The sequence below is a fragment of the Cherax quadricarinatus genome, chromosome 59 (assembly GCF_038502225.1).
Source record: "Cherax quadricarinatus isolate ZL_2023a chromosome 59, ASM3850222v1, whole genome shotgun sequence".
Lineage (NCBI taxonomy): Eukaryota > Metazoa > Arthropoda > Malacostraca > Decapoda > Parastacidae > Cherax > Cherax quadricarinatus.
In genome coordinates this window covers 15,106,562-15,131,212 of record NC_091350.1, presented here as the reverse complement: position 1 = coordinate 15,131,212, position 24,651 = coordinate 15,106,562, and the positions used below count along the sequence as shown (strand labels likewise).

Sequence of the window (24,651 nt, the reverse complement as noted above, 5' to 3'; positions counted from 1 at the left end):
TGATTTTTCATTTTATCTAAATAAAGTGTAAATTTTAATTTTTTCCTAGTAATGACCTCGATTGTGATAGTCTAATGACCCTCATGTAGTAGATAGTCTTAATGACCTTGGTGTAGTAGATAGTCTTTTTAGTATGATAATAAGATGTTATCTTCATTATAGAATAATAAGAAAATATTATAACTTTTATATTATAATAATAAGGTAAAAGGGCCTAATGGAAATAAGTCACTCTGTCTGACTTTTTGGGTTATCCTAGGGTTTTCTACACATATGTTTCTATGATGATAATTCTATGTAACTGTATTGTGTATACCTGAATAAACTTACTTATTATTTTGTGTCCCAGGATAACAACCGTACCCATTTACTGATGGGTAAACATAGACAACAGGTGTAAAGAAAAGCAAAGTTTTACCCTGGCTGGGAATCATATTTTTAAAATCATATAGTATGGCTAACCTAAGCCAGGTAATAAAAATAAGCCACGTTGACTTTGGGGGTTTTCCAGGTTCCTACACATATGCTGCGTGTGATAATCTAAGAGAGAAAATAATTTTTTGTTTCATGTTTATGGTGAGTACGAGTGTATATATTTAGCCGGTCTATAATTCGCTTTCTAATATAAACCAAGACAAGGATAGAGAATGGTATTTGTTTACCATATCCCTTCATAACTCCTGTCAACTGCTCGTGTTATCCCAAAAATTATTCATTCTGGAGTATTTAACATGTTTTATGTTATTTATATTGTTTCTATGTCATATTAGATCAGTTGTGATAGGAAATAAGCTGTAGTGTTGACATTAGCGAATAATAAGCATATTTTTCCTGCTTCAGAGACTGAGCTCATGGAACCAGTGGCTTCAAAGCCACCTTATCTTTAATGGATAATGAAATGTGTAGGTGCTTTACATAATAGAAGCATTTTTTTTATTCATTGGAACCAGTAGGCTAAAAGAAGCAGGTTAAACAATAAATGGAGAAAAAGAAATTAAATGACTTATGCAAGAGAAACCACCAAACAGTAGAGCAGGTTTGTGGCAACCCGGGAAATTTGAAATTATGCTAGCCAAAATTAGTCAATAACTGAAGGAACCGAAACTGATTCCCGGATTTGTGATGGCGACCTGTATGCACAATACTATGATAATTTTCTTTCAATAAGTCTTTTGTTGACAAAAAATTTAAATAATTTTCTTGTTTTAAACAAAATAATGGAAAATATTATTTTGGAGATAGGAACAAATTAGACATCCAAATAAAAAGAATTAAACAAAAAAATGTTTTAACACACAGTAAATGGAAATGAATGAAACACAAATGCTGAGAAAAAATAACTGAGACAAAATGAGTTGTAAAACTGAATATAAGATAACAGTTACTGAATTATTTTTCTTCATAACTTACTGGGGAAGGAACACAGTACTCTGAACAAAGATAATTTTTGAATGAAAAAAGTTTATACTACTTATATAGTACACAACAGGAAAATGGAAAAGTACTTACTTCACGAACAGTATATAAAAAAATGAACACAAACAACAAAAATAAAGCACAAAAAATTTAAAAACACTGAAGAAGAAAAAAGATATTGCAAACAGGATATAATGAACACAGTCTAATCAAAAAGACTGAATGTCACAAGAAATCACTGAAAAGAAATATCACTAAGAAATCACTGAGAACAAAAAGTCTCAATAATCAAATGTCTATAAACGTGATGGTGAAGAGGAGGCAGGTGGTGGTGGTTCTGAGTCCTGGGCTGGCGGCATCATCTCTCAACATTGCGACGTCCTCAAAATTTGCGCTAAATCGACGAGAAACTCACACATGAAGCTTTTACTTGCGCACAGGACAAAGGGAAAAACCCCAATGCCCTTAACCTCATGTTCTGTAAAAAAGTGCTGGGACTCGTATGAGGGTACAAAAAAGTGGTTGTGGGGGGAAGGTGTGGGTTGGGGCAAGGAGGTGGCTGGGACACATGGTGTGGCTGGGTTCCACGGATAAACGGCATAACCCATGTGCTCGGGGGACACCCACTAGGACGAAATATTCTAAGGCAGGCTGTTAAGAACTCAAAATACCACAACACCACAGGGATGATAAAGCACTCAGAATAGCTTAGAACTGGGAAACACAAAGCACTGTAAGGTTTAACTCGGTGGTTTGCTTGAGTACTGGGTTAGTCACCTTATTAGGCTGGCTGGCTGGTTTAACCCCCACACAGATTGGCTTTTAGAACTTGTAACGATGAGCACAGCAGGGGTGGGAAAACTGGCTAGCAGGCAAGACTGATGGTGTAGGGCTTGACTTCCCACAGACTGGTTAGGCTTGGCTTAATTCTGAAACCCGGTCAACCCCCGGGAAATAATGCAAAAAAGCAAAAAACACAAGACAAAGACTGACCAGGGAAACAGGAAGCAAAAGGCCGTGGACGCTGTTTGGTGCTGGGAGCCAGGCTAGCACGCAGTTGACACAATGTCCATCCTTTGGACAGAAGTTATCTCCATACATCTGCATAAAATAAATTTACCCACCACAATAACCATTTGTTGAGAGGGGTTGTGGAGATGATGGTTGAGAAACAACTTTGGATGGTAACACTTACATTAGCATTGTGGAGAGGGGGGCCCAGACTGCCGTGCTTACTGAGACCTAAGCGGGAGGAGGACAAGGCCGAGGCAGGCTTACATGCGCATCACGTGACTTCACATGCCAGTCAACAGCCTAGCAAGGGGTCAACTATGTAAAACATATGGATGGTACTAACTATGATACTCGGATAACAGATACATATACAGGGGATCAGCAACTATGCTGACATAAACATAAATATGAGATGTGGTAGCCAGACAACTTGCACAAATGACGCCATATTAGAAATGATGATGATGATAATAATAATCATCGAGTCTCATTAAATGTCGTATAATATGTTATTATACACATTTTCATTAATCCATCTATATTTTTTCAAAATTATATAATAAACATGCTACATATAAAGATGATAAATACACCCAACAATAGAATAAATAAACATAAATATGAGATGTAGTAGCCAGATAACTTGTACAAGTGATGGCAAGAATAACATTTTCTCTAGTCCAACATAACAGAAAATGTGCTACTGAGGGTAGCTGTAGAAAATTATTCTCTTCGTATGTAAGTAAGTAAGTTTATTCAAGTATACACAAATACAGTTACATAGATTATCATACATAGCAGCATATGTGTAGAGAACCTAGGATAACCCAAAAAAGTCAGACAGAGTGACTTATTTCCATTGCCTTCACTCAGAGCGTCATTTCTTCTAAAAATGGTGTTACATGAGAATGGGAGTGTTCTTTATTTATTCTACCATATCAATGTAGAGACAACTTGTACACAATGTTACTTGTACACAAACCAGACGTGTACACTTTGTTTACAAAACTTAAGTTCGCCTGGTTTGTTTACATAACTCTGCGCCTGTCCTCTCTCATGTACTCATTCTCTCTCTCTCTCATTTATTCGTTTTATCTCGTTTACTCACCCCTGACCCTACATTAAGACTACAAATACAGTGGACCCCCAGTTTACGATCAGCTCCCAATGCGACCAATTATGTAAGTGTATTTATGTAAGTGCGTTTGTATGTGTATGTTTGGGAGTCTGAAATGGACTAATCTAATTCACAATATTCCTTACGGGAACAAATTCGGTCAGTACTGGCACCTGAACATACTTCTGGAATGAAATAATATCGTAAACCAGAGGTCCATTGTATTTTAAGGTAAGTAATGAGTGAACTGTATATGCATTTTATCACTCTGGGATGCTTAAATGTCATAGAATATTATGTATGGGTGGAATGGCCTGGTATGGTAGCCCGGCTGACTACCATACATACCACACTTGATTTCTTACAATGAATACTACTTGTCTTGCCCTAGATTAAGACTACAAATATTTTAAGGTAAGTAAATGAGTGCACTGTGTGTGTATTGTACTTTTTCATTATTTTTTGATGCCTAGTTCTGTTGCTAACATATGTTAGTGTAAGCTTGTTATCTAGTATTTGTATGCATTTATAAAGGAGAAAAAAAAGGGTGTTCCACTTCACAGCGATTTCCGCTTTAAGGCGGTAGCCTGGAACCTAACCTGTATAAGTGGGGCCCTACTGTATTATTATTATTATTATTATTATTATTATTATTATTATTATTATTATTATTATTATTAATTTAGGAAACTGAAGCTCTATCATTATTATTACAATAATAATACTAATAATATTATTATATTATATTTTTATTATTTATTATATTTTTGTGGCATTTATGGATTTGGAAAAGGCGTATGACAGGGTGGATAGGGGGGCAATGTGGCAGATGTTGCAGGTGTATGGTATAGGAGGTAGGTTACTGAAAGCAGTGAAGAGTTTTTATGAGGATAGTGAGACTCAAGTTAGAGTATGTAGGAAAGAGGGAGATTATTTCCCAGTAAAAGTAGGCCTTAGACAAGGATGTGTGATGTCACCGTGGTTGTTTAATATATTTATAGATGGGGTTGTAAGAGAAGTAAATGCGAGGGTCTTGGCAAGAGGCATGAAGTAAAAGATAAAGAATCACACATAAAGTGGGAGTTGTCACAGTTGCTCTTTGCTGATGACACTGTGCTCTTGGGAGATTCTGAAGAGAAGTTGTAGAGGTTGGTGGATGAATTTGATAGGGTATGTAAAAGAAGAAAATTAAAAGTGAATACAGGAAAGAGTAAGGTTATGAGGATAGCAAAAAGATTAGGTGATGAAAGATTGGATATTGGATTGGAGGGAGAGAGTATGGAGGAGGTGAATATATTCAGATATTTGGGAGTGGATGTGTCAGTGGATGGGTCTATGAAAGATGAGGTGAATCATAGAATTGATGAGGGGAAAAGGGTGAGCGGTGCACTTAGGAGTCTGTGGAGACAAAGAACTTTGTCCTTGGAAGCAAAGAGGGGAATGTATGTGAGTATAGTTTTACCAATGCTCTTATATGGGTGTGAAGCATGGGTGATGAATGTTGCAGCAAGGAGAAGGCTGGAGGCAATGGAGATGTCATATCTGAGGTCAATGTGTGGTGTGAAAATAATGCAGAGAATTCGTAGTTTGAAAGTTAGGAGGAGGTGCGGGATTGCCAAAACTGTTGTTCAGAGGGCTGAGGAAGGGTTGTTGAGGTGGTTCGGACATGTAGAGAGAATGGAGCAAAACAGAATGACTTCAAGAGTGTATCAGTCTGTAGTGAAAGGAAGGCGGGGTAGGGGTCAGCCTAGGAAAGGTTGGAGGGAGGGGGTAAAGGAGGTTTTGTGTGCGAGGGGCTTGGACTTCCAGCGGGCATGCATGAGCGTGTTTGATAGGAGTGAATGGAGACAAATGGTTTTTAATACTTGACGTGCTGTTGGAGTGTGAACAAAGTAACATTTATGAAGGGATTTAGGGAAACCGGCAGGCCGGACTTGAGTCCTGGAGATGGGAAGCACAGTGCCTGCACTCTAAAGGAGGGGTGTTAATGTTGCGGTTTAAAAACTGTAGTGTAAAGCACCCTTCTGGCAAGACAGTGATGGAGTGAATGATGGTGAAAGTTTTTCTTTTTCGGGCCACCCTGCCTTGGTGGGAATTGGCCAGTGTGTTAATAAAAAAAAATAATGGATTAATGAAAATGTCTATATTAATATAAAATAAAACATTTAATGTACCAGTGATTATTATTAAATATACATCACATATAAACATTGCATGTTTTTATATACTATGTAATGTGTTTCTTTGGGTCCATGGTTGCTTATTTTGCAGTTGCACTCAATCAGTAACCACAGAAAACAATGGATTATAGCAAAATGTTTGGATGAATGAGCAGAAGCTTCCTCACTTGCCCAGAGACAAAGCCAAACTGACTTGCAAGTGGCCCCAGCTGGCGGATGGATGCCTCCCAAACAGCTGATAACCAAATTAACGGCCAATAACTGGGTGCCGAAAAAACGGCCGATAACCGAGTTGGCCGATAACTGAACTTGCTGATAACCGGGGGTCCACTGTATTTTATCCTGCCTGGAATTCCACTGGAACAAATTAATTCCTTTTAAGAGTGCCTGCACTCTGAAAGATAGGCCTATGGTGTAGGTGTGCCTCTGGCAAGACAGTGATGGAGTGAATGATGATGAAAGTGTTTCTACTTTTTCAGGTCACCCTGCCTCAGTTGGAAACAGCCGATGTGTTAATAGAAAAAAATTGCCTATAGCTATGTATTTAATCCTTTCACTGTTGGAAGCCCTGAAATTGAAAGTGCTGACAATGTTGGCATTTAAAAAAAAAAATTCTTCTGAAATGGTAGAGAATCTTCTGAAGGTAAAGACACCAAAAACAAAAAAATTGATGAAAAACTTATGGAATTATGCAGGCACTAAGTTAGCTGTCTGGGTGCAATTTATGCATCAGCAATTTCACCAATTCCACTGCTCAGTTTAACCAAGTTTTCGAGCTATTTCATTAGTATGCCTCCCGTTCTATTGAATGAGCACAAGAAAAAAACCCATTACTCTCAGGATTGCCCCATAAAGTGCAAAGAAGTCAGCAGTTTGGCCAGTTTTACATGAAATAAAAAAAAATCCAATTTAAAAACAGTCCAAAACACACACTGTAGACATTCCTGGCACTAAAGCAATATTTCCTCTGTTCATTAACCATTTGACTGTTTTGGTAGTACTATATATGTCTTACGAGCCAGTGTTACGGACACATTAATACGCATAAATTCTAGCAGCTTCAAATCAAGCAGGAGAAAGCTGGTAGGCCCATATGTGAGAGAATGGGTCTGTGTGGTCAGTGTGCACCACATAAAAAAAATCCTGCAGCATGCAGTGCATAATGAGAAAAACGCTGGATTAAAACGCTGACTTTGAGTTGTATTTTCGTATAGTATTTATTGTTGTAGTCTCGTTTTCGTGGTCTCTCGTAATAAAATGGAAAACATATTACAGAAATAGAGATGATTTTGATTAGTTTCACGTTGAAAATGACCTTGAAATTGAGCTCAGAGTAGTGGAAATATTCGATTTTTATCAGTGTTCAGGAGTAAGCAAATCACACCATACGTCCAATACACGTCAACTGGGGAGTCTAATATTCTTTCACTAGTGCACTGATATTATTTATACCATTTTTACAATAATGCAGTAGTCTGCATAACAGTAAATTTTGTATTTTTTGTATGAATAAAAAATCAAAACAGAAAGCAATAGTAATATAAGAGGGGCCTAGAGACATGACTAATGAACAGAGGATATGTTATTTTAGTGCCAAGAATGTCTATTGTTTATTCTGGATTCTTTTTTGAAATTGGCATTTTTTTAATTTGCATGAAATTGGCCAAATTGCCAATTTCTGACCACTTTATTTGGTAGTTCAAATCGGTAAATGGGTGGTTTCTTGTACTCAACTGATGGAAAAAATGGAGTTCTAAAGAAATAGCTATGAATTTGGTCAACTGGAACAACAGAATTAGCCAAAAACAGGGCTCAAAGTCGGCGAAACTGCCGATGCGTATATGTCGCATATGAGTTTTTGACCAAATTTCGTACTTTTGGTGCCATTATCACTGCGAAAAGATTCTCTATCATTTCATAAGAAAAAATATTTTTTTTTTTTTCCAAAAATTTTGTGACAATGACAGTTTCAGAAAGGGGCTTGTGACAGTCAAAGGGTTAATAACATCTTCAGGCTTCTCCTATATTACACTTACCCACCAGTTCATTTTTCACAAAAAAACTGAAGATTTACCCTGTTTCTCAGATAAAATATAGCCACGAATGATTGGACATGGTTTATAGCAGCCCAAATTCGTAAAACAGATTGGGTGGTATGAGGGTGGGTCTTACATCCTGAGGAAAATAGTAAAAAATTTATTCTTTCTGCTATGTTGGGCTTGATTTCAAGCTACCCCTGTCCTGAAACTAACCAAAATCATCTCTGTTTCAGTAATATGTCTTCCATTATATTAAATAATACAAGAAACTGTCAGTAAAACCGTAAAAATCTTCCTAGAAAACACCTCAAAGTCGCTATTTTAAACTAAAAGCATGGTCAGAGGTTTGCTTTTCCCACCATGCATCTCGGGGAGGGGGGGGGTCAGGATTTTATTTATACTGTGCACATTAGCCATACACATACATTCTCTCATGTCTAAGCCAGAATTACTGCTCTTGTTTTCTCTGAGGGAGTTGACCATAAAACATAGATCTACTTAAGTGATCCTTGGATAAACAATGTAGAGCTATGTACGAGGCAGTGAAAGGGTTCAGTTATGATTTACGTTACATGTGAAGATGATATTTTTCTTTTAAGACTACAATATCATAATTTTGTCTCCAGGTAGGTCTAAGCACATCACGATGGTCTTCAGCTTCAGGATCTCTAACAGGAAAGTTTCAGGCATGGCATATGCATCAGAAGCTTGGTGTGCGCAACTGTTTTCACCCGGGGGCAAGTGCCATCTCACGAGACTATGTTGGTATTGTTGCCAAGGAAGTTACTGGACGGGAGATGCTGGCTGCTCTTTCAGCATATGTTTGGCCAAAAGTGAGTATTGTATAACTGTGACAAATGATTTGACTGTGTTCAGTGCAGTATTTATAAACATAACACTGAATATGCTAATAACAGATAAGAATTTATTATAAAATAATTAAATTGATAGATCTCTTTATTAATATCTAAAGTACTGTACAAGTAGTGTTTAACCTTTTATTGCAGTTTTCAGCTGTTGTTTGGAAGTTGTTTTTCTCTGCTTTGTTCATAGACCTCTTACCCACACTTAACCATTTCAATATTGTGACCCTGAAATTAAGAGTGCTGAGAGTGTTGTGATTTAAAAACAATAATAATAGTTTTATCTCCTGAAATGGTGTTGAATTTTTTCTGAAGGTAATGACACCAAAAATGTGAAATTTGATGGAAAACCTTCATAATTATGCAGACACAAAGTTAGTGGCTATGGCATAATTTACGCATAAAAAGTTTTGCCTGCTTTGATTCCTATTGTAAGCAAATTCGCTCATTGATGCCCACTTCCTGGCTATTTTGCTAGTATGCCTTTAATCCTATCGATTGAACATAAAAAAATTACCAACTCAACTATCAGAACTAGTCCACCGGTTAACGATATTTTTTCACTCCAGAAGTATGTTCAGGTGCCAGTACTGACCGAATTTGTTCCCATAAGGAATATTGTGAAGTAGATTAGTCCATTTCAGACCCCCAAACATACACGTACAAACGCACTTACATAAATACACTTACATAATTGGTCGCATTCGGAGGTAATCGTTATGCAGGGGTCCACTGTACTTGATAAAGTCCATGGAAGTTGGTAATTCGGCAAATTTTACTCAAAATTCAGCAAATTCCAATCTAAAAACAGAGTACAGAATAAACACCATAAGCATTCCGACTACTAAAGGAACTTGTTGCCTATTCATTAATCATGTTCTCAAGGCCACTCTTATATTACACTTGCCCTCCATTTTGAATCCATCATTGAAGTTTTGCCCTATTTCTTGGGTAATAAAATATAATCAAGAATGATTGGTTATGGTTTAGGCCACAGTAATTGAAGACCACTTAGTAAAAACCCATAAAACAGATTGGGGAAAGGGGCTACCTTTCATTTTTTATTTTTTATTTTATTTAGTAATTTAAGCATACAAACAGAGGTACAAAAAATACAGGTAAGAGCAGCATGCCAAAGCCACTTATATGCATAGCATTACGGGCTGGCTTAAAATTAACTTAAGATTAACTAAGCAATGATGAAATCATGATGATCATTGAAATCATTATTGTAAACAGATAACTATAAAGCACAAATGAGTATTACAAAGACAGGTCATATGGTTGCTTGCATTGCTGTACATTCAGTCGAATGGAGTATTCTGTTAGGTAGTGTATTTAAAAAAATAATAAAGTTAGATTGGGTCCTAGGTTTAACATTTGTGTGATATAATTGTGAGTAACATATAGGATATACAATTTATAAGGTTCAGTTATTCAGTATTTATTTGGTTTTGAGTGAGTAAGTGATCTTTGAGAAGAGACTTGAATTTATAAACAGGTAGTGTTTCTTTTATATTTACAGGTAATGAATTCCAGATTTTAGGGCCTTTTATGTGCATTGAGTTTTTGCATAGTGTGAGATGGACACGAGGAACATCAAAGAGTGATCTGTGCCTTGTGTTATGGTCATGTGTTCTGTTGAGGTTGGCAAGGAGATGTTTGAGGGGAGGGTTAATATCAGAGTTAAGTGTTCTATGTATGTAATAGGTGCAATAATAAGTATGGATGTTTTGTATGGTGAGTAGGTTGAGTGTTTTGAATGTTGGTGGAGTGTGTTGCCTGTAGTGAGAATTTGTTATCATTCTAACTGCAGCCTTTTGTTGGGTAATTAGTGGTCTGAGATGGTTAATTGTTGTTGAGCCCCATGCACAAATTCCATAGGTGAGATAGGGGTAAATAAGAGAGTGATAAAGGGCCAGGAGGGCTGACTGTGGAACATAGTACCGTATCTTCGATAGTATGCCTACAGTCTTGGAGATTTTCTTAGAAATTTGTTGTATATGTGTATGAAATTTGAGTCTACTATTGAGGTGGATTCCTAGGAATTTTCCCTCTGTTAGCTTTGTGATAGGTGATCCGTTTATTGTTATGTTAAGAGGTACATCTGTAGCTCTGTTACCAAACTGAATGAAGTAGGTTTTGTCAATGTTTAGTGTAAGTTTGTTAGTCCTCATCCAGGTAGATATTTTCTGTAATTCGGTGTTTACAGTATTGGCTAGCGTGACTGGGCTCGGGTGAGAGAAGACGTATGTAGTGTCATCTGCAAAAAGTGTGGGTTTGAGTAATTGCGAAGCATTTGGTAGGTCATTTATGTATAGGAGAAAGAGAAGAGGGCCAAGGACACTTCCCTGTGGGACACCAACTGTAATTGGTTGTGCGGAAGAGCTTGCCCCATTTGCGTACACATATTGGCTTCTGTTGCTGAGGTAAGACTTGAGGTAGTTGAGGGAGTGCCCTCTAATACCATAGTGTGACAATTTTACGTGGAGCAAGTCATGGTCAACTGTATCAAAAGCTTTACGTAAGTCAATGAAGATCCCCAGTGGGACTTCTTTTTTATCTATTGCAGTGTATATATGTTCTAGCATGTGTATAATAGCATCATTAGTATTTTTATTAGGCCTGAATCCAAATTGGCAGGGGTTGAGAATGTTTTGGGAGATGAGGTAGGAGTAGATTCGTTTATGAATTAATTTTTCAAAGATTTTTGAGAGAGGGTGTAAATTGGATATTGGCCTATAGTTATTCAACTCTGTTTGGTCTCCTCCTTTATGGATCGGGGTGACCCTTGCTATTTTGAGAACTGTAGGGAAGGTGGAGGATTCAATGGATTTGTTAAAGAGTGTTGCAATGATTGGTGATAGTACTTGTGACGCTTTTTTGTATATAAAGGGTGGTAAGGTATTTAAATCTCCTGCCTTGTTTTTCAGTGCGTTGATAATAAGGGAGACTTCGTATGGGTTAGTCGGAGCTAGGAACAGTGTGTTCGGGTAGTTGCCAGTGAGGTAGTCATTTGGTGGGGTATCTGAGCTTGGGATTTTATTGGCAAGGTTTTGACCTATAGTGGAGAAGAAATCATTGAGTCTGTTTGCTGTTTCTGTTGGTGGGAGTTGGGGTTCATCTGATTTTGCTAATTTTATTTCGCTATGTCGTGATATCTTTTTTGTTCCCAGAATTTCTGATAGGGTCTTCCAGGTCTTTTTTATATCACCTCGTAAGTTGGATAATCTGTTCTCATAATACAATTTTTTTGCCCTTCTTATCAGGCTGGTTAGGATTGACGAGTAACGTTTTGTTTGGTCTCTGGTTATGTGACCCATTCTGTACTTTTTTCATATCGGTGTTTTGTATTTATGGATTTGAGAATGCTAGGTGTTAGCCAGGGACTGTTCAGTCTCTTAGCTGTCATCTGTTTAGTTTTTTTAGGGCAGTGCTTGTTATAAAGGTATTGGGTCTTTTTTAGAAAATTATTAAAACATTCGTCAATATCTGTATAGATTTCTAGCTCAGTGTGCCAGTCAATGTTTGTTACTGCTGTTGTGAAGTTATTAATGGCTGCCTCATTGTGGAGTCTGAAGGTGACTTTAGTAGTGTCTTGGGGTATTTTACCAAGAGTTGTTATGAGGAAAGTAGGGTAGTGGTCTGTGGTATTATCTGTAATTATGCCTGATTTTAAAGGGGATATGGTGTTGGTCCAGATGTGGTTAAGTAGGGAAACACTAGTCTCTGTAACTCTTGTAGGTTTTGTTACTGTTGGTAGCAACATGCAGTTACTCATTGTGTTTGTGAATTCAGTAACGTGTGGGTCCTGGTCTTGCAGGCCCCACCAAATGAATTATTTTTGTGTTTATGAGGTCTATTTCAAGTTACTACTGGTCTGAAACCAGCTAATTCATCTCTATTTCACTAGTAAATCTTTCATTCTGTCAATCGATACCAAGAAATAGCCAATAAAACCATTAAAATCACCCTGGAAAACATCTCGGTCACTACTTAACCCTTTCAGGGTTTCAGACGTACTAGTACGGCTTACGCACCAGGGTTTTTTGACGTATGTACTAGTACGCCTAAATTCTAGCGCCCTCAAATCTAGTGAGAGAAAGCTGGTAGGCCTACATATGAAAGAATGGGTCTATGTGGTCAGTGTGCGCAGTATAAAAAAAATCCTGCAGCACACATTGCGTAATGAGAAAAAAAAACTTGGACCGTGCTTTTGGATTAAAACAGCGACTTTGCACTGTATTTTCGTATGGTATTTATTGTTGTATTCTAGTTTTCCTGGTCTCATTTTATAGAATGGAAGACATATTACAGAAATTGAAATGATTTTGACTGGTTTTACAATGAGAAGTACCTTGAAATTGAGCTCAAAGTAGCAGAAATGTTCGATTTTTACCAAAGTTCAAAAGTAAACAAATCATGCCAAGCGTCCAATACACATCGACTAGTGAGTCTAATATTCTTTCACAAGTGCGCTGATATTATTTATACCCTTTCTACACTAATGCAGTAGTATGCATAACAGTAAATCTTCTATTTTTTGTAAGAATAAAAATTCAAAGTGGAAAGCCAAAGAAATATAAGAGGGGCCTGGGGATGTGACTAACGAACAGAGAACTTGTTATTTTAGTGCCAGGAATGTCTTCCTTGTTTATTCTGGACCCTATTCGGAAAATGGCATCTTTTAAAATTTGTGTGAAATTGGCAAAATTGCTAAATTCTGACCACTTTATTGGATAGTTGAAATTGGTAAATGGGTGGTTTCTTGTACTCATTCGATAGAAAAAAATGGAGTTCTAGCAAAATAGTTATGATTTTTGTCGACTAGTACATTGGAATTGGTCGAAAATAGGGCTCAAAGTGGGCAAAATCGCCGATGCGTAAACTTTGTCGAGACCGCTAACTTCGCGAGAGCGTAATTTCATAAGTTTCCCATCAAATTTCATACTTTTGGTGTCATTATGATCGGGAAAAGATTCTCTGTCTTTTCATAAGATTTTTTTTTTTTTTTTTTTTTTTTTTTTTTTTTTTTTTTTTTTTTTTTTTTTTTTTTTTTTTTTTTTTTTTTTTTTTTTTTTTTTTTTTTTAAATTTGGCGACCCTGAGAACAAGTCTTGGAGAGGGCCTGGTGACCATGAAAAGGTTAAAACTAAACACAATGACAGAGGTTTGCATTTCTCATCATGCACTGTGTGAGACAGGATTTTTTTTATACTCTACACATCTACTGCACAGACCTGTTCTCTCATGTGTAGGCCAAAATTTACAGTGTGCAGCATATTCGAGGGCATTGTGGTTAAGGTGTAGATACATGAGTGACATGACTCACAAAATCGTAATGACACGATTGCAAACAAACCATACCACCGACGGGGTTAGAACCCGTGATCAGAGTCATGAAACTCCAGACCGACGCATTAACCACTAGGCCAGCTATCCACAGTAAGATTTGTCCAACTAGGTATATTTATACACCATAGAAAGGTTAGCATAGGCACCACTATGACCACAAATATAAGTTTTATGACTCTGAGCGCGGGTTCTAACCCTGCCTGTGGTATGGTTTACATGAGCGGTATTGTTGCAGATCTACTACACGGGAGATAGTGAAAGGGTTAACAAGGCATCACTAAAATTTACTTTAAACACCAATAGGAAGGATGCCCCAGATAATAAAATGAATTCACCATCGTTCATTCCATAGCTGTCTTACCAGAATGAGACGAGTTTTTTTGCCAGACTAGCTTAATGCCAGTTGTTGGTGATACCGTAATTCTGTGCAGTTCTTAGTATATTTTGCTAATAATTTATTTGTCAACAGCTGTATCTATTGACAGGCTAATAGTTGTTCGGTGAATTAATCAAAGTGCTAGAAAAACAAACAAGCAAAAACAACTGTATTTCTTTGTGTAGTATACAGTGTATAGTTTACACACAATAAATTAGTCAGGGATAAGGAAAGCCACTAATATGCATGAGCATTTCAAGCTGACTAACCATAATGCTTAGACACAGTTTATTGAGTGGTAAATTTGAATTATGTATTATTGCAAAAAGAGAAGTAGCAAAAATATTACAATTAGTACAATTTACAATAATGCTTTAGATCTTTCTTTCAACATACCGGCTGTATCCCACCAATGCGGGGTGGCCCAAAAGGAAAAATGAAAGTTTCTCCTTTTACATTTAGTAACACATGTATATACAGGAGGAGGGGTTACTAGCCCCTTGCTCCTGGCATTTTAGTTGCCTCTTACAACATGCATGGCTTATGGAGGAAGAATTCTGTTCCACTTCCCCATGGAGGTAAGAGGAAATAAACAAGAACAAGAACTAGAAAGAAAATAGAAGAAAACTCAGAGGGATGTGTATATATATGCTTGTACATGTATGTGTAGTGTGACCTAAGTGTAATGCATGTGTATGAGACAGATAAAGAAGACCCCAGCAATCCTACCATCTTACCTGGAGTTTACCTGGAGAGAGTTCCGGGGGTCAACGCCCCCGCGGCCCGGTCTGTGACCAGGCCTCCTTAGGTCAGTGTCCCAGGATGCGACCCACACCAGTCGACTAACACCCAGGTACCCATTTTACTGATGGGGAACATAGACAACAGGTGGAAAGAAACACGTCCAATGTTTCTACTCTGGCTGGGAATCGAACCCAGGCCCTCACCGTGTGAAGCAAGAGTGTTAACCACCAGGCCACCAGAGCCCTCCATCGTGTAAAACAATTACAGGTTTCCGTTTTACACTCACTTGGCAGGACGTTAGCACCTCCCTGGGCAGTTTCTGTCTACCAACCTACTATCTATAATGCTTTAGATATATTTATTTATTTATTTATTTATTTAATTTATTTATTTATTATTATTTGGACATGACACATAGTTGTACAAAAGAAATACAGTGGTTGAGTGTACATGCCAAAAGCCTCTTGTATGCAGAGCATTGTGGGCAGGCTTAAAATTAACTTAAGATTAACTAAGCAATGATATATTCAGTGGTAAAAATTACAGTAAACAAATTACAACATGAAGTGCAAATGAGTATTTCAAATAAGAAGTTTTATAGTTGTACAAATTTGTAGCACAATTTATAATATAATCTGGTCAAATCGAAACGTCGTCGTAAGCTTCTCTCTTTTATGTGCGGGTTATTTGTGCAAAAAAACATTGTTTGATAAGGTCAGAGGTTATACATTTATGAGATACAGTTAATCAGTAATTATTTAGTTGGGGTGAGTAAGTGGTTTTTAAGAAGAATCTTGAATTGATAAACACAGTATTTCTTTTATATTCACAGGTAATGAATTCCAGGTTTTTGGGCCTTTTATGTGCATTGTGTTTTTACATAGTGTGAGATGGACACGAGAAACATCAAAGAGTGATCTATGCCTTGTGTTATGGTCATGTGTTCTGTTGAGGTTGGTAAGGAGAAGTTTGAGGGGAGGGTTTATATCTGAGTTAAGTGTTCTATGTATGTAGTAGGCACAATAATAAGTATGAATGTTTTGTACAGTAAGTAGGTTTAGAATTTTGAATATTGGTGGAGTATGCTGCCCGTAGTGGGAATTTGTTATCATTCTGACTGCAGCCATTTGTTGGGTAATTAATGGTCTGAGATGGTTTATTGTTGTTGAGCCCCATGCACAAATTCCATAGGTGAGATAGGGGTAAATGAGTGAGCGATATAGGGCCAAGAGGGCTGACTGTGGAACATAGTACTGTATCTTCGATAGTATGCCTACGGTCTTGGAGATTTTCTTGGAAATTTGTTGTACATGTGTTTGAAATTTGAGTCTATTATCAAGGTGGATTCCTAAGAACTTTCCCTCTGTGAGCTTTGTGATAGGTGACCCATTTATCTTTATGTTAAGAGGGACATCTGTAGTTCTGTTTGCAAACTGTATGAAGTAGGTTTTGTCAATATTGAGAGTAAGTTTGTTAATCATCATCCAGGTAGATATTTTCTGTAATTCGGTATTTACAGTATTGGCTAGCATGACTGGGCTTGGGTGAGAGAAGATGTATGCAGTGTCATCTGCAAATAGTGTGGGTTAGAGTAGTTGCCATGCATTTGGTAGGTCATTTTTGTAAGTGAGAAAAAGAAGAGGGCCAAGGACACTTCCCTGTGGGACACCAACTGTAATTGGATGTATGGAAGAGTTTGCTCCATTTGTGTACACATATTAGCTTATGTTGCTAAGGTATGACTTTAGGTAATTGAGGGAGTGCCCTCTTATACCATAGTGCGATAATTTTATGTGCAGCAAATCATTGTCAACTGTAAATTGTCAACTGTAAATCAATGAAGATCCCCAGTGGGACTTCTTTTTTCTCGAGTGCAGTGTATATTTGTTCTAGCATGTGTATAATAGCATCATTCATATTTTTATTAGGCCTGAACCCAAACTGACAGGGGTTGAGTATGTTGTGGGAGATGAGGAAGGAATAGATTCACTTACGAATTAATTTTTCAAAGATTTTAGAGAGAGGGTGTAAGTTGGATATTGGCCTATAGTTATTCGAGTCTGTTTGAGCTCCTCCTCTATGTATCGGGGTGACCCTCACTATTTTGAGAACTGTGGGGAAGGTAGAGGATTCGATGGATTTGTTAAAGAGTGTTGCAATGATTGGTGACTGCACTTGCGAAGCTTTTTTTGTATATAAAGGGTGGTAAGGTTATTGAATGCTAATGAATTTTTATTTGTTGTATGAAAAATTACACAGGAAAGATCAAAGCACTTAAAAAATCTTTGCTTTAATGAAATATCGAAAAAGATTGCCAAGAGGAATGTATCACGGCAGTTGGCCTTCATCTGAAAATCTTGTGGCTTCAGGTATCCAATATGTCGTCCCTGTAACATCACAGTTCCAGAGTATTCCTGATAGAGTATTCAGATTATTCCTGACAACTCTTAACTTCCAAGTCTATGTGATTACCTCTACAGTTCCAGTAAAAATCTAAAATTTACCACTTTACAATATTCTTTGTAAATACATAGTAGTTAATTAACCTTTTTCATTATACAAATGCTTAATTTAAATTTCAATCAGTCCAGGGAAGGGGGGGGGGGGTAGAGTGTATTGTTGAGTTATTATTATTATTTTTTTTTTTATTTACACACTGGCTGATTCCTACCATGGCAGGGTGACCCGAAAAAGAAAAACTTTCACCATCATTCACTCCATCACTGTCTTGCCAAAAGGGTGCTTTACACAACAGTTTTTAAACTGCAACATTAACACCCCTCCTTCAGAGTGCAGGCACTGTACTTCCCATCTCCAGGACTCAAGTCCGGTCTGCCGGTTTCCCTGAATCCCTTCATAAATGGACCCATCCGCTGACACGTCCACTCCCAAATATCTGAATACATTCACCTCCTCCATACTCTCTCCCTCCAATCTGATATCCAATCTTTCATCACCTAATCTTTTTGTTATCCTCATAACCTTACTCTTTCCTGTATTCACTTTTAATTTTCTTCTTTTGCATACCCTACCAAATTCATCCACCAACCTCTGCAACTTCTCTTCAGAATCTCCCAAGAGCACAGTGTCATCAGCAAAGAGCAACTGTGACAACTCCCACTTATGTGCGATTCTTTATTTTTTAACTCCACGCCCTTGCCAAGACGCTCGCATTTACTTCTCTTACAACCATATCTATAAATATATTAAACAACCACGGTGACATCACACATCCTTGTCTAAGATCTACTTTTACTGGGAAATAATTTCCCTCTTTCCTACATACTCTAACTTGAGCCTCACTATCCTCGTAAAAACTCTTCACTGCTTTCAGTAACCTACCTCCTACACCATACACCTGCAACATCTGCCACATTGCCCCCCTATCCACCCTGTCATACGCCTTTTCCAAATCCATAAATGCCACAAAAACCTCTTTAGCATTATCTAAATACTGTTCAATTATATGTTTCACTGTAAACACCTGGTCCACACACCCCCTTCCTTTCCTAAAGCCTCCTTGTTCACTATTCTCTGTCTTACTCTTAATTCTTTCAATAATAACTCTACCATACACTTTACCAGGTATACTCAACAGACTTATCCCCCTATAATTTTTGCACTCTCTTTTGTCCCCTTTGCCTTTATACAAAGGAACTATGCATGCTCTCTGCCAATCCCTAGTTACCTTACCCTCTTCCATACATTTATTAAATAATTGCACCAACCACTCCAAAACTATATCCCCACCTGCTTTTAACATTTCTATCTTTATCCCATCAATCCCAGCTGCTTTACCCCCTTTCATTGTACCTACTGCCTCACGAACTTCCCCCACACTCACAACTGGCTCTTCCTCACTCCTACAAGATGTTATTCCTCCTTGCCCTATACACGAAATCACAGCTTCCCTATCTTCATCAACATTCAACAATTCCTCAAAATATTCCCTCCATCTTCCCAATACCTCTAACTCTCCATTTAATAACTCTCCTCTCCTATTTTTAACTGACAAATCCATTTGTTCTCTAGGCTCCTTAACTTGTTAATCTCACTCCAAAACTTTTTCTTATTTTCAACAAAATTTGTTGATAACATCTCACCCACTCTCTCATTTGCTCTCTTTTTACATTGCTTCACCACTCTCTTAACCTCTCTCTTTTTCTCCATATACTCTTCCCTCCTTGCATCACTTCTACTTTGTAAAAACTTCTCATATGCTAACTTTTTCTCCCTTACTACTCTCTTTACATCATCATTCCACCAATCGCTCCTCTTCCCTCCCGCACCCACTTTCTTGTAACCACAAACTTCTGCTGAACACTTTACCACTACATTTTTAAACCTACCCCATACCTCTTCAACCCCATTGCCTATGCTCTCATTAGCCCATCTATCCTCCAATAGCTGTTTATATCTTACCCTAACTGCCTCCTCTTTTTGTTTATGAACCTTCACCTTTCTCTTCCTTGATGCTTCTATTCTCCTTGTATCCCATCTACCTTTTACTCTCAGTGTAGCTACAACTAAAAAGTGATCTGATATATCTGTGGCCCCTCTATAAACATGTACATCCTGAAGTCTACTCAACAGTCTTTTATCTACCAATACATAATCCAACAAACTACTGTCATTTCACCCTACATCATATCTTGTATACTTATTTATCCTCTTTTTCTTAAAATATGTATTACCTATAACTAAACCCCTTTCTGTACAAAGTTCAATCAAAGGGCTCCCATTATCATTTACACCTGGCACCCCAAACTTACCTACCACACCCTCTCTCAAAGTTTCTCCTACTTTAGCATTCAGGTCCCCTACCACAATTACTCTCTCACTTAGTTCAAATGTTCCTATACATTCACTTAACATCTCCCAAAATCTCTCTCTCTCCTCTACATTCCTCTCTTCTCCAGGTGCATACATGCTTATTATAACCCACTTTTTGCATCCAACCTTTACTTTAATCCACATAATTCTTGAATTTACACATTCATATTCTCTTTTCTCCTTCCATAACTGATCCTTCATCATTATTGCTACCCCTTCCTTACCTCTAACTCTCTCAGATACTCCAGATTTAATCCCATTTATTTCTCCCCACTGAAACCCCCCTGCCCCCTTCAGCTTTGTTTCGCTTAGGGCCAGGACATCCAACTTCTTTTCATTCATAACATCAGCAATCATCTGTTTCTTGTCATCCGCACTACATCCACGCACATTTAAGCATCCCAGTTTTATAAAGTTTTTCTTCTTCTCTTTTTTAGTAAATGTTTACAGGAGAAGGGGTTACTAGCCCATCGCTCCCGGCATTTTAGTCGCCTCATACGACACGCATGGCCAATAGAAGAAATTAGAACAAGAGCTATTTAGAAAAAGGAGAAAAACCTAGATGTATGTATATATATATATATGCATGTGTGTGTCTGTGAAGTGTGACCGAAGTGTAAGTAGGAGTAGCAAGATATCCCTGTTATCTAGCGTGTTTATGAGACAGAAAAAGACACCAGCAATCCTACCATCATGCACTCTCTCATATTTTCTTAACTGGATTTGTATCACATTAACCAGTTATCTATTGCACTTTGTTCTCTAGTAGGAAAGAAATAATTTTTAAAATCTCTAATAATCCTCATTCTTTGTGTATCAATCTACTTTTTAAATGTTTGCAAGGACAGTGGGATATCACCTAAAATGATCAAATCTGGAAGTGAGTGCAGTACCTACACTCTAAAAGATAGGTGTGTGCTTTCAGCTTGCATCTGAAGGACCTGGTTTTGATTCAGGCACTAGTGGAAGCACTGGATGTTTTCTCATACCCATTGCTTCTATTTACCTAACAGAAAGTAGATACCCAGGTGTTAGGCAACTGTTGTAGGTCACATATTTAGGAAGAAGATCAAAGGACCCAGTGGAAATAAGGCAGTCATAGTTATTGCATTGGGTTAACCAGAGTTACTAACACTCTGGGCTAGCCAAATGAAATCTTGAATTGTAATATACATGCATTTCTGGCAAGACAACAATTGAATGAAAGATAGTGAGTGCTTCCTTCTCTAGCTTGGTGGGAAATGGCAGATATGGTAAAAATAAGTAATGGCTGTGTTAGTGTTCATCACTGAGGTAAGAATGGATGTGCAGGTCCGCCATCACAAATCCGGCAATCAGTTATTCGGTTCCTTCAGTTATTCGGCACTAATTTTGGCAAGCATAATTTCAAATTTCCAGGGTCGCCACACCAACCTGCTGGTACTGTTTGATGGTGCTACTTGCTGCATAAGTCATTCCAATTTCTTTTTCTCCATTTATTGTTTTAACCTGCTTAGTTTTAGCCCTAGCCATGGTTTCAATGAATAAAAGAAATACTTCTCATTATGTAAAGCACCTACACAGTGCATTATCCATTAAAGATAAGGTAAGGTGGCTTTGAAGCCACTGTCGGTTGCCATGAGCTCAGTCTCATGAAGCAGGAGAATATGCTTTATTATTACGCTAATATCAACACTACAGCTTATTTGCCTATCACAATTGATCTAATATGACATAATAAACATTATAAATAACATAAAACATGTTAAATACTGCAGAATAAATAATATTTGGCATAATACTGTATTGAGCAGTTCGACGGATGTATGAAGAGGATATGGCATACAAATACAGTGGAACCTCCAATATCGAACTTTCTTTGGTCCAGAAGGCTGTTCGAGTGCCTTTACCGAATTAATTTATTCCCATGAGGAATAATGTAAATTAGGTTAGTCCATTTCAGACCCCTCAAAAATACACTTATAAAAGCACTTACAAAAATACACTTACATAATTGGTTGTGTTGGGAGCAATTTGATTTTTGAGGTTCCACTGTACCATTCTCTTATCCCTGTCTTGGGGGCTTATATTAGAGAAAACGGAATATAGCACAGGGCTAACTGTGATATACGCTCGTACTGCACCATAAACCTGAAACAAAAACGCTATTTTCTCTGTATAGATTATCACACACAGCAGCATATGTGTAGAGAACCTAGGATAACCCAAAAAAGCCAACGTGGCTTATTTTTAGTACCTGGCTTGGGTTAGCCATATATGATTTTTGGTAAATATTCAATTCCCAGCCAGGGTAGAAACATTAGGCGTGTTTCTTTACACCTGTTGTCTATGTTTACCTATCAGTAAATGGGTACCTGGGTGTTATCCTGGGGGACTGACCTAATTTGCTTGAAATACTCTACATAACGAGCGGCTTTCTATATAGTAGTATGTCACTGATGTCAGCTATGTCTATATCCCATGTACATGAACGTGTAGTAAATAAAATTATTATTATTAATATTATTATTATTATTGTAGTATTATTATTATTATTATTATTATTATATTATTTTCTCAGTTGTTTGTTGGGTTATCTTATTCAAACTTGGGCAATGTATGATGGAAAGATACTTCTTCACGTACACCAAAAATGAAAGAAATCAGACCATAAATAGCCGAGTTCACTTCTCAGCCATTAGCGGCTGCTTAGCGGTATATTTTTGTATGTTTGTTATGGTTATATTCTGATTTTTTCCGTTTCATTTGATAGAATGAAAGATATATTACAGAAATAGATATGATTTTGATTGCTTTCATGATGAAAAGTACCTTGAAATTGCACTCAGTAGTGAAAATGTTCTATTCTTTAGCGAAGCTCAAGAGTAAACAAATGACGTCACCGTCTAATACCTGTCTGCCTGCCAGTCCAAATTCCAATACGGAGTGAAGAATGGGTTAACATTATTTATACAATTATTACAATAATGCAGTAGTCTGCATAACAGTAAATCTTCTATTTTTTTGTGAATAAAAATTCCAAATGGTAAGCAAGAGTAATATAAGAGGGGCCTGTAGCCGTGACTAATGAACAGAGAAAATGTTATTTTAGTGTCAGGAATGTCTGCATTGTTTATTCTGGACGCTATTTTGAAATTGGCATCTGTTGAAATTTGTGTGAAATCGGCCAAATTGCCAATTTCTGACCACTTTATTGGGTAGTTGAAATAAGTGAATGGGCAGTTTCTTGTACTCAGTTGACAGACTAGAAGTAAATAAGTTTATTCAGGTATACACATATACAGTTACATAGATTATCATACATAGCAGTGTATGTATAGAGAACCTAGGATAACCCAGAAAAGTCAGATAGAGTGACTTACTTCCAGTACCTGGCTTGGGCTTGCCATGTATGATTTTTGGTAAATATTTTTTTTTCTCGGTTCTTTGTTGGGCTATCTCATTGAAACTTGGGCAATGTTTGATGGAAAGATGCTTCTTAACGTACAACAAAAATAAAGAAGATGGACGCTAAATAAGGGAGTTCACTTCTCAGCCATTAGCCGCCTCTTTGCAGTATATTTTTGTATGGTTTTTATGGTTGTATTCTCATTTTTTTGGACTCATTTGATAGAATGGAAGATATATTACAGAAATAGACATGATTTTGATTGAGCTCAAATAGCGGAAATGTTCGATTTTTGCCGATGTTCAATGATCTTTGTGTAAGTCAAGTTGGTTAATTTTATTAAGTGTATTCTGACCTAACTGCTCTGTAATCCGGCAAACTCAGTAATCTGGCACATTACAGGCCCCAATGATGCCGGATTTGTGATGGAGGACCTGTACCATGTATATTATCAACCATTATTTATTTATTTTTTTTTATTTTTTCAAAATAAATATGATGAGCATTCTACCCTCCTTCATGTAACTGTAAGCAACAAAAAGTTATGAAAAACTTGATGATATAAAAAAAAAATCAAGTACTGTTCTGTCATTAACTCTGCACACACCAAACCTCTCAATTTCTCCCTCACCTACAAGTTGGTTAAGCTGTCCTTTACTGTCAGCACTTAGCAAGTCCCTCACTCTTGCCATAAAGCATAAGTCAAGTTGTCATTGTCTTCTGGAAAATGTGTGGATTTTAAACCCCAAAAGTTTAATACCCCAAGATAACTAATAAAACTTAGAGTTAAACACTAAGAAAACAGAAAGCTGATCTAAGCGTACTGTTTTCTTCATTATTAACCATCCTCTTCCCTAAGCTGAGATTCACGACATCTAGCTAACACCCAGTTACCTACCAATTGCTAGGTGAATAGGGGTAACAGGTGTGATGAGACTTGCCCATACATGTCTGGGAGAATATGGGCAAGTCTCCTTATACATATTGCCTCTGTTCACTTTGTCATAAATAAAATTGTCTGAATATGATTTTTCTAGTTTGAAATTTCTTAATTTAGAGCATTTTTCTAAAGATTAGGAGCTTTGTTCTTATTTGAAACATTCTGAATTTTAAAAAAAGTACATAATTCAGTTTTATATTTTCGTAATTTCACTGAGTTCCAAATGAGATACAATATTTCTTCACCATTGTGTGAGCATCTTTCATTTTAAATGTTGAAAAGTGTAAATATAATAACTTGTATGATAATTAACCCTTATTTTCCTCTGATATTTTTGAGGCTAATGAATCAAATAATTTGTTAATTTCACTGAGATTTCTTGTACAC

At 37.1% G+C, this 24,651-nt stretch overlaps 1 protein-coding gene across 1 annotated transcript in view; it reads left to right on the top strand.

The window, feature by feature from the left end:
- Positions 1–24,651, top strand: part of ABCB7 (ATP binding cassette subfamily B member 7) — a 178,017-nt gene that overhangs the window by 56,867 nt on the left and 96,499 nt on the right. The window contains exon 2 of the mRNA XM_070097822.1: positions 8,393–8,612. Within this exon, the coding sequence (XP_069953923.1) occupies positions 8,393–8,612 (220 nt within the window). The remainder of the gene's footprint in view (positions 1–8,392; positions 8,613–24,651) is intronic.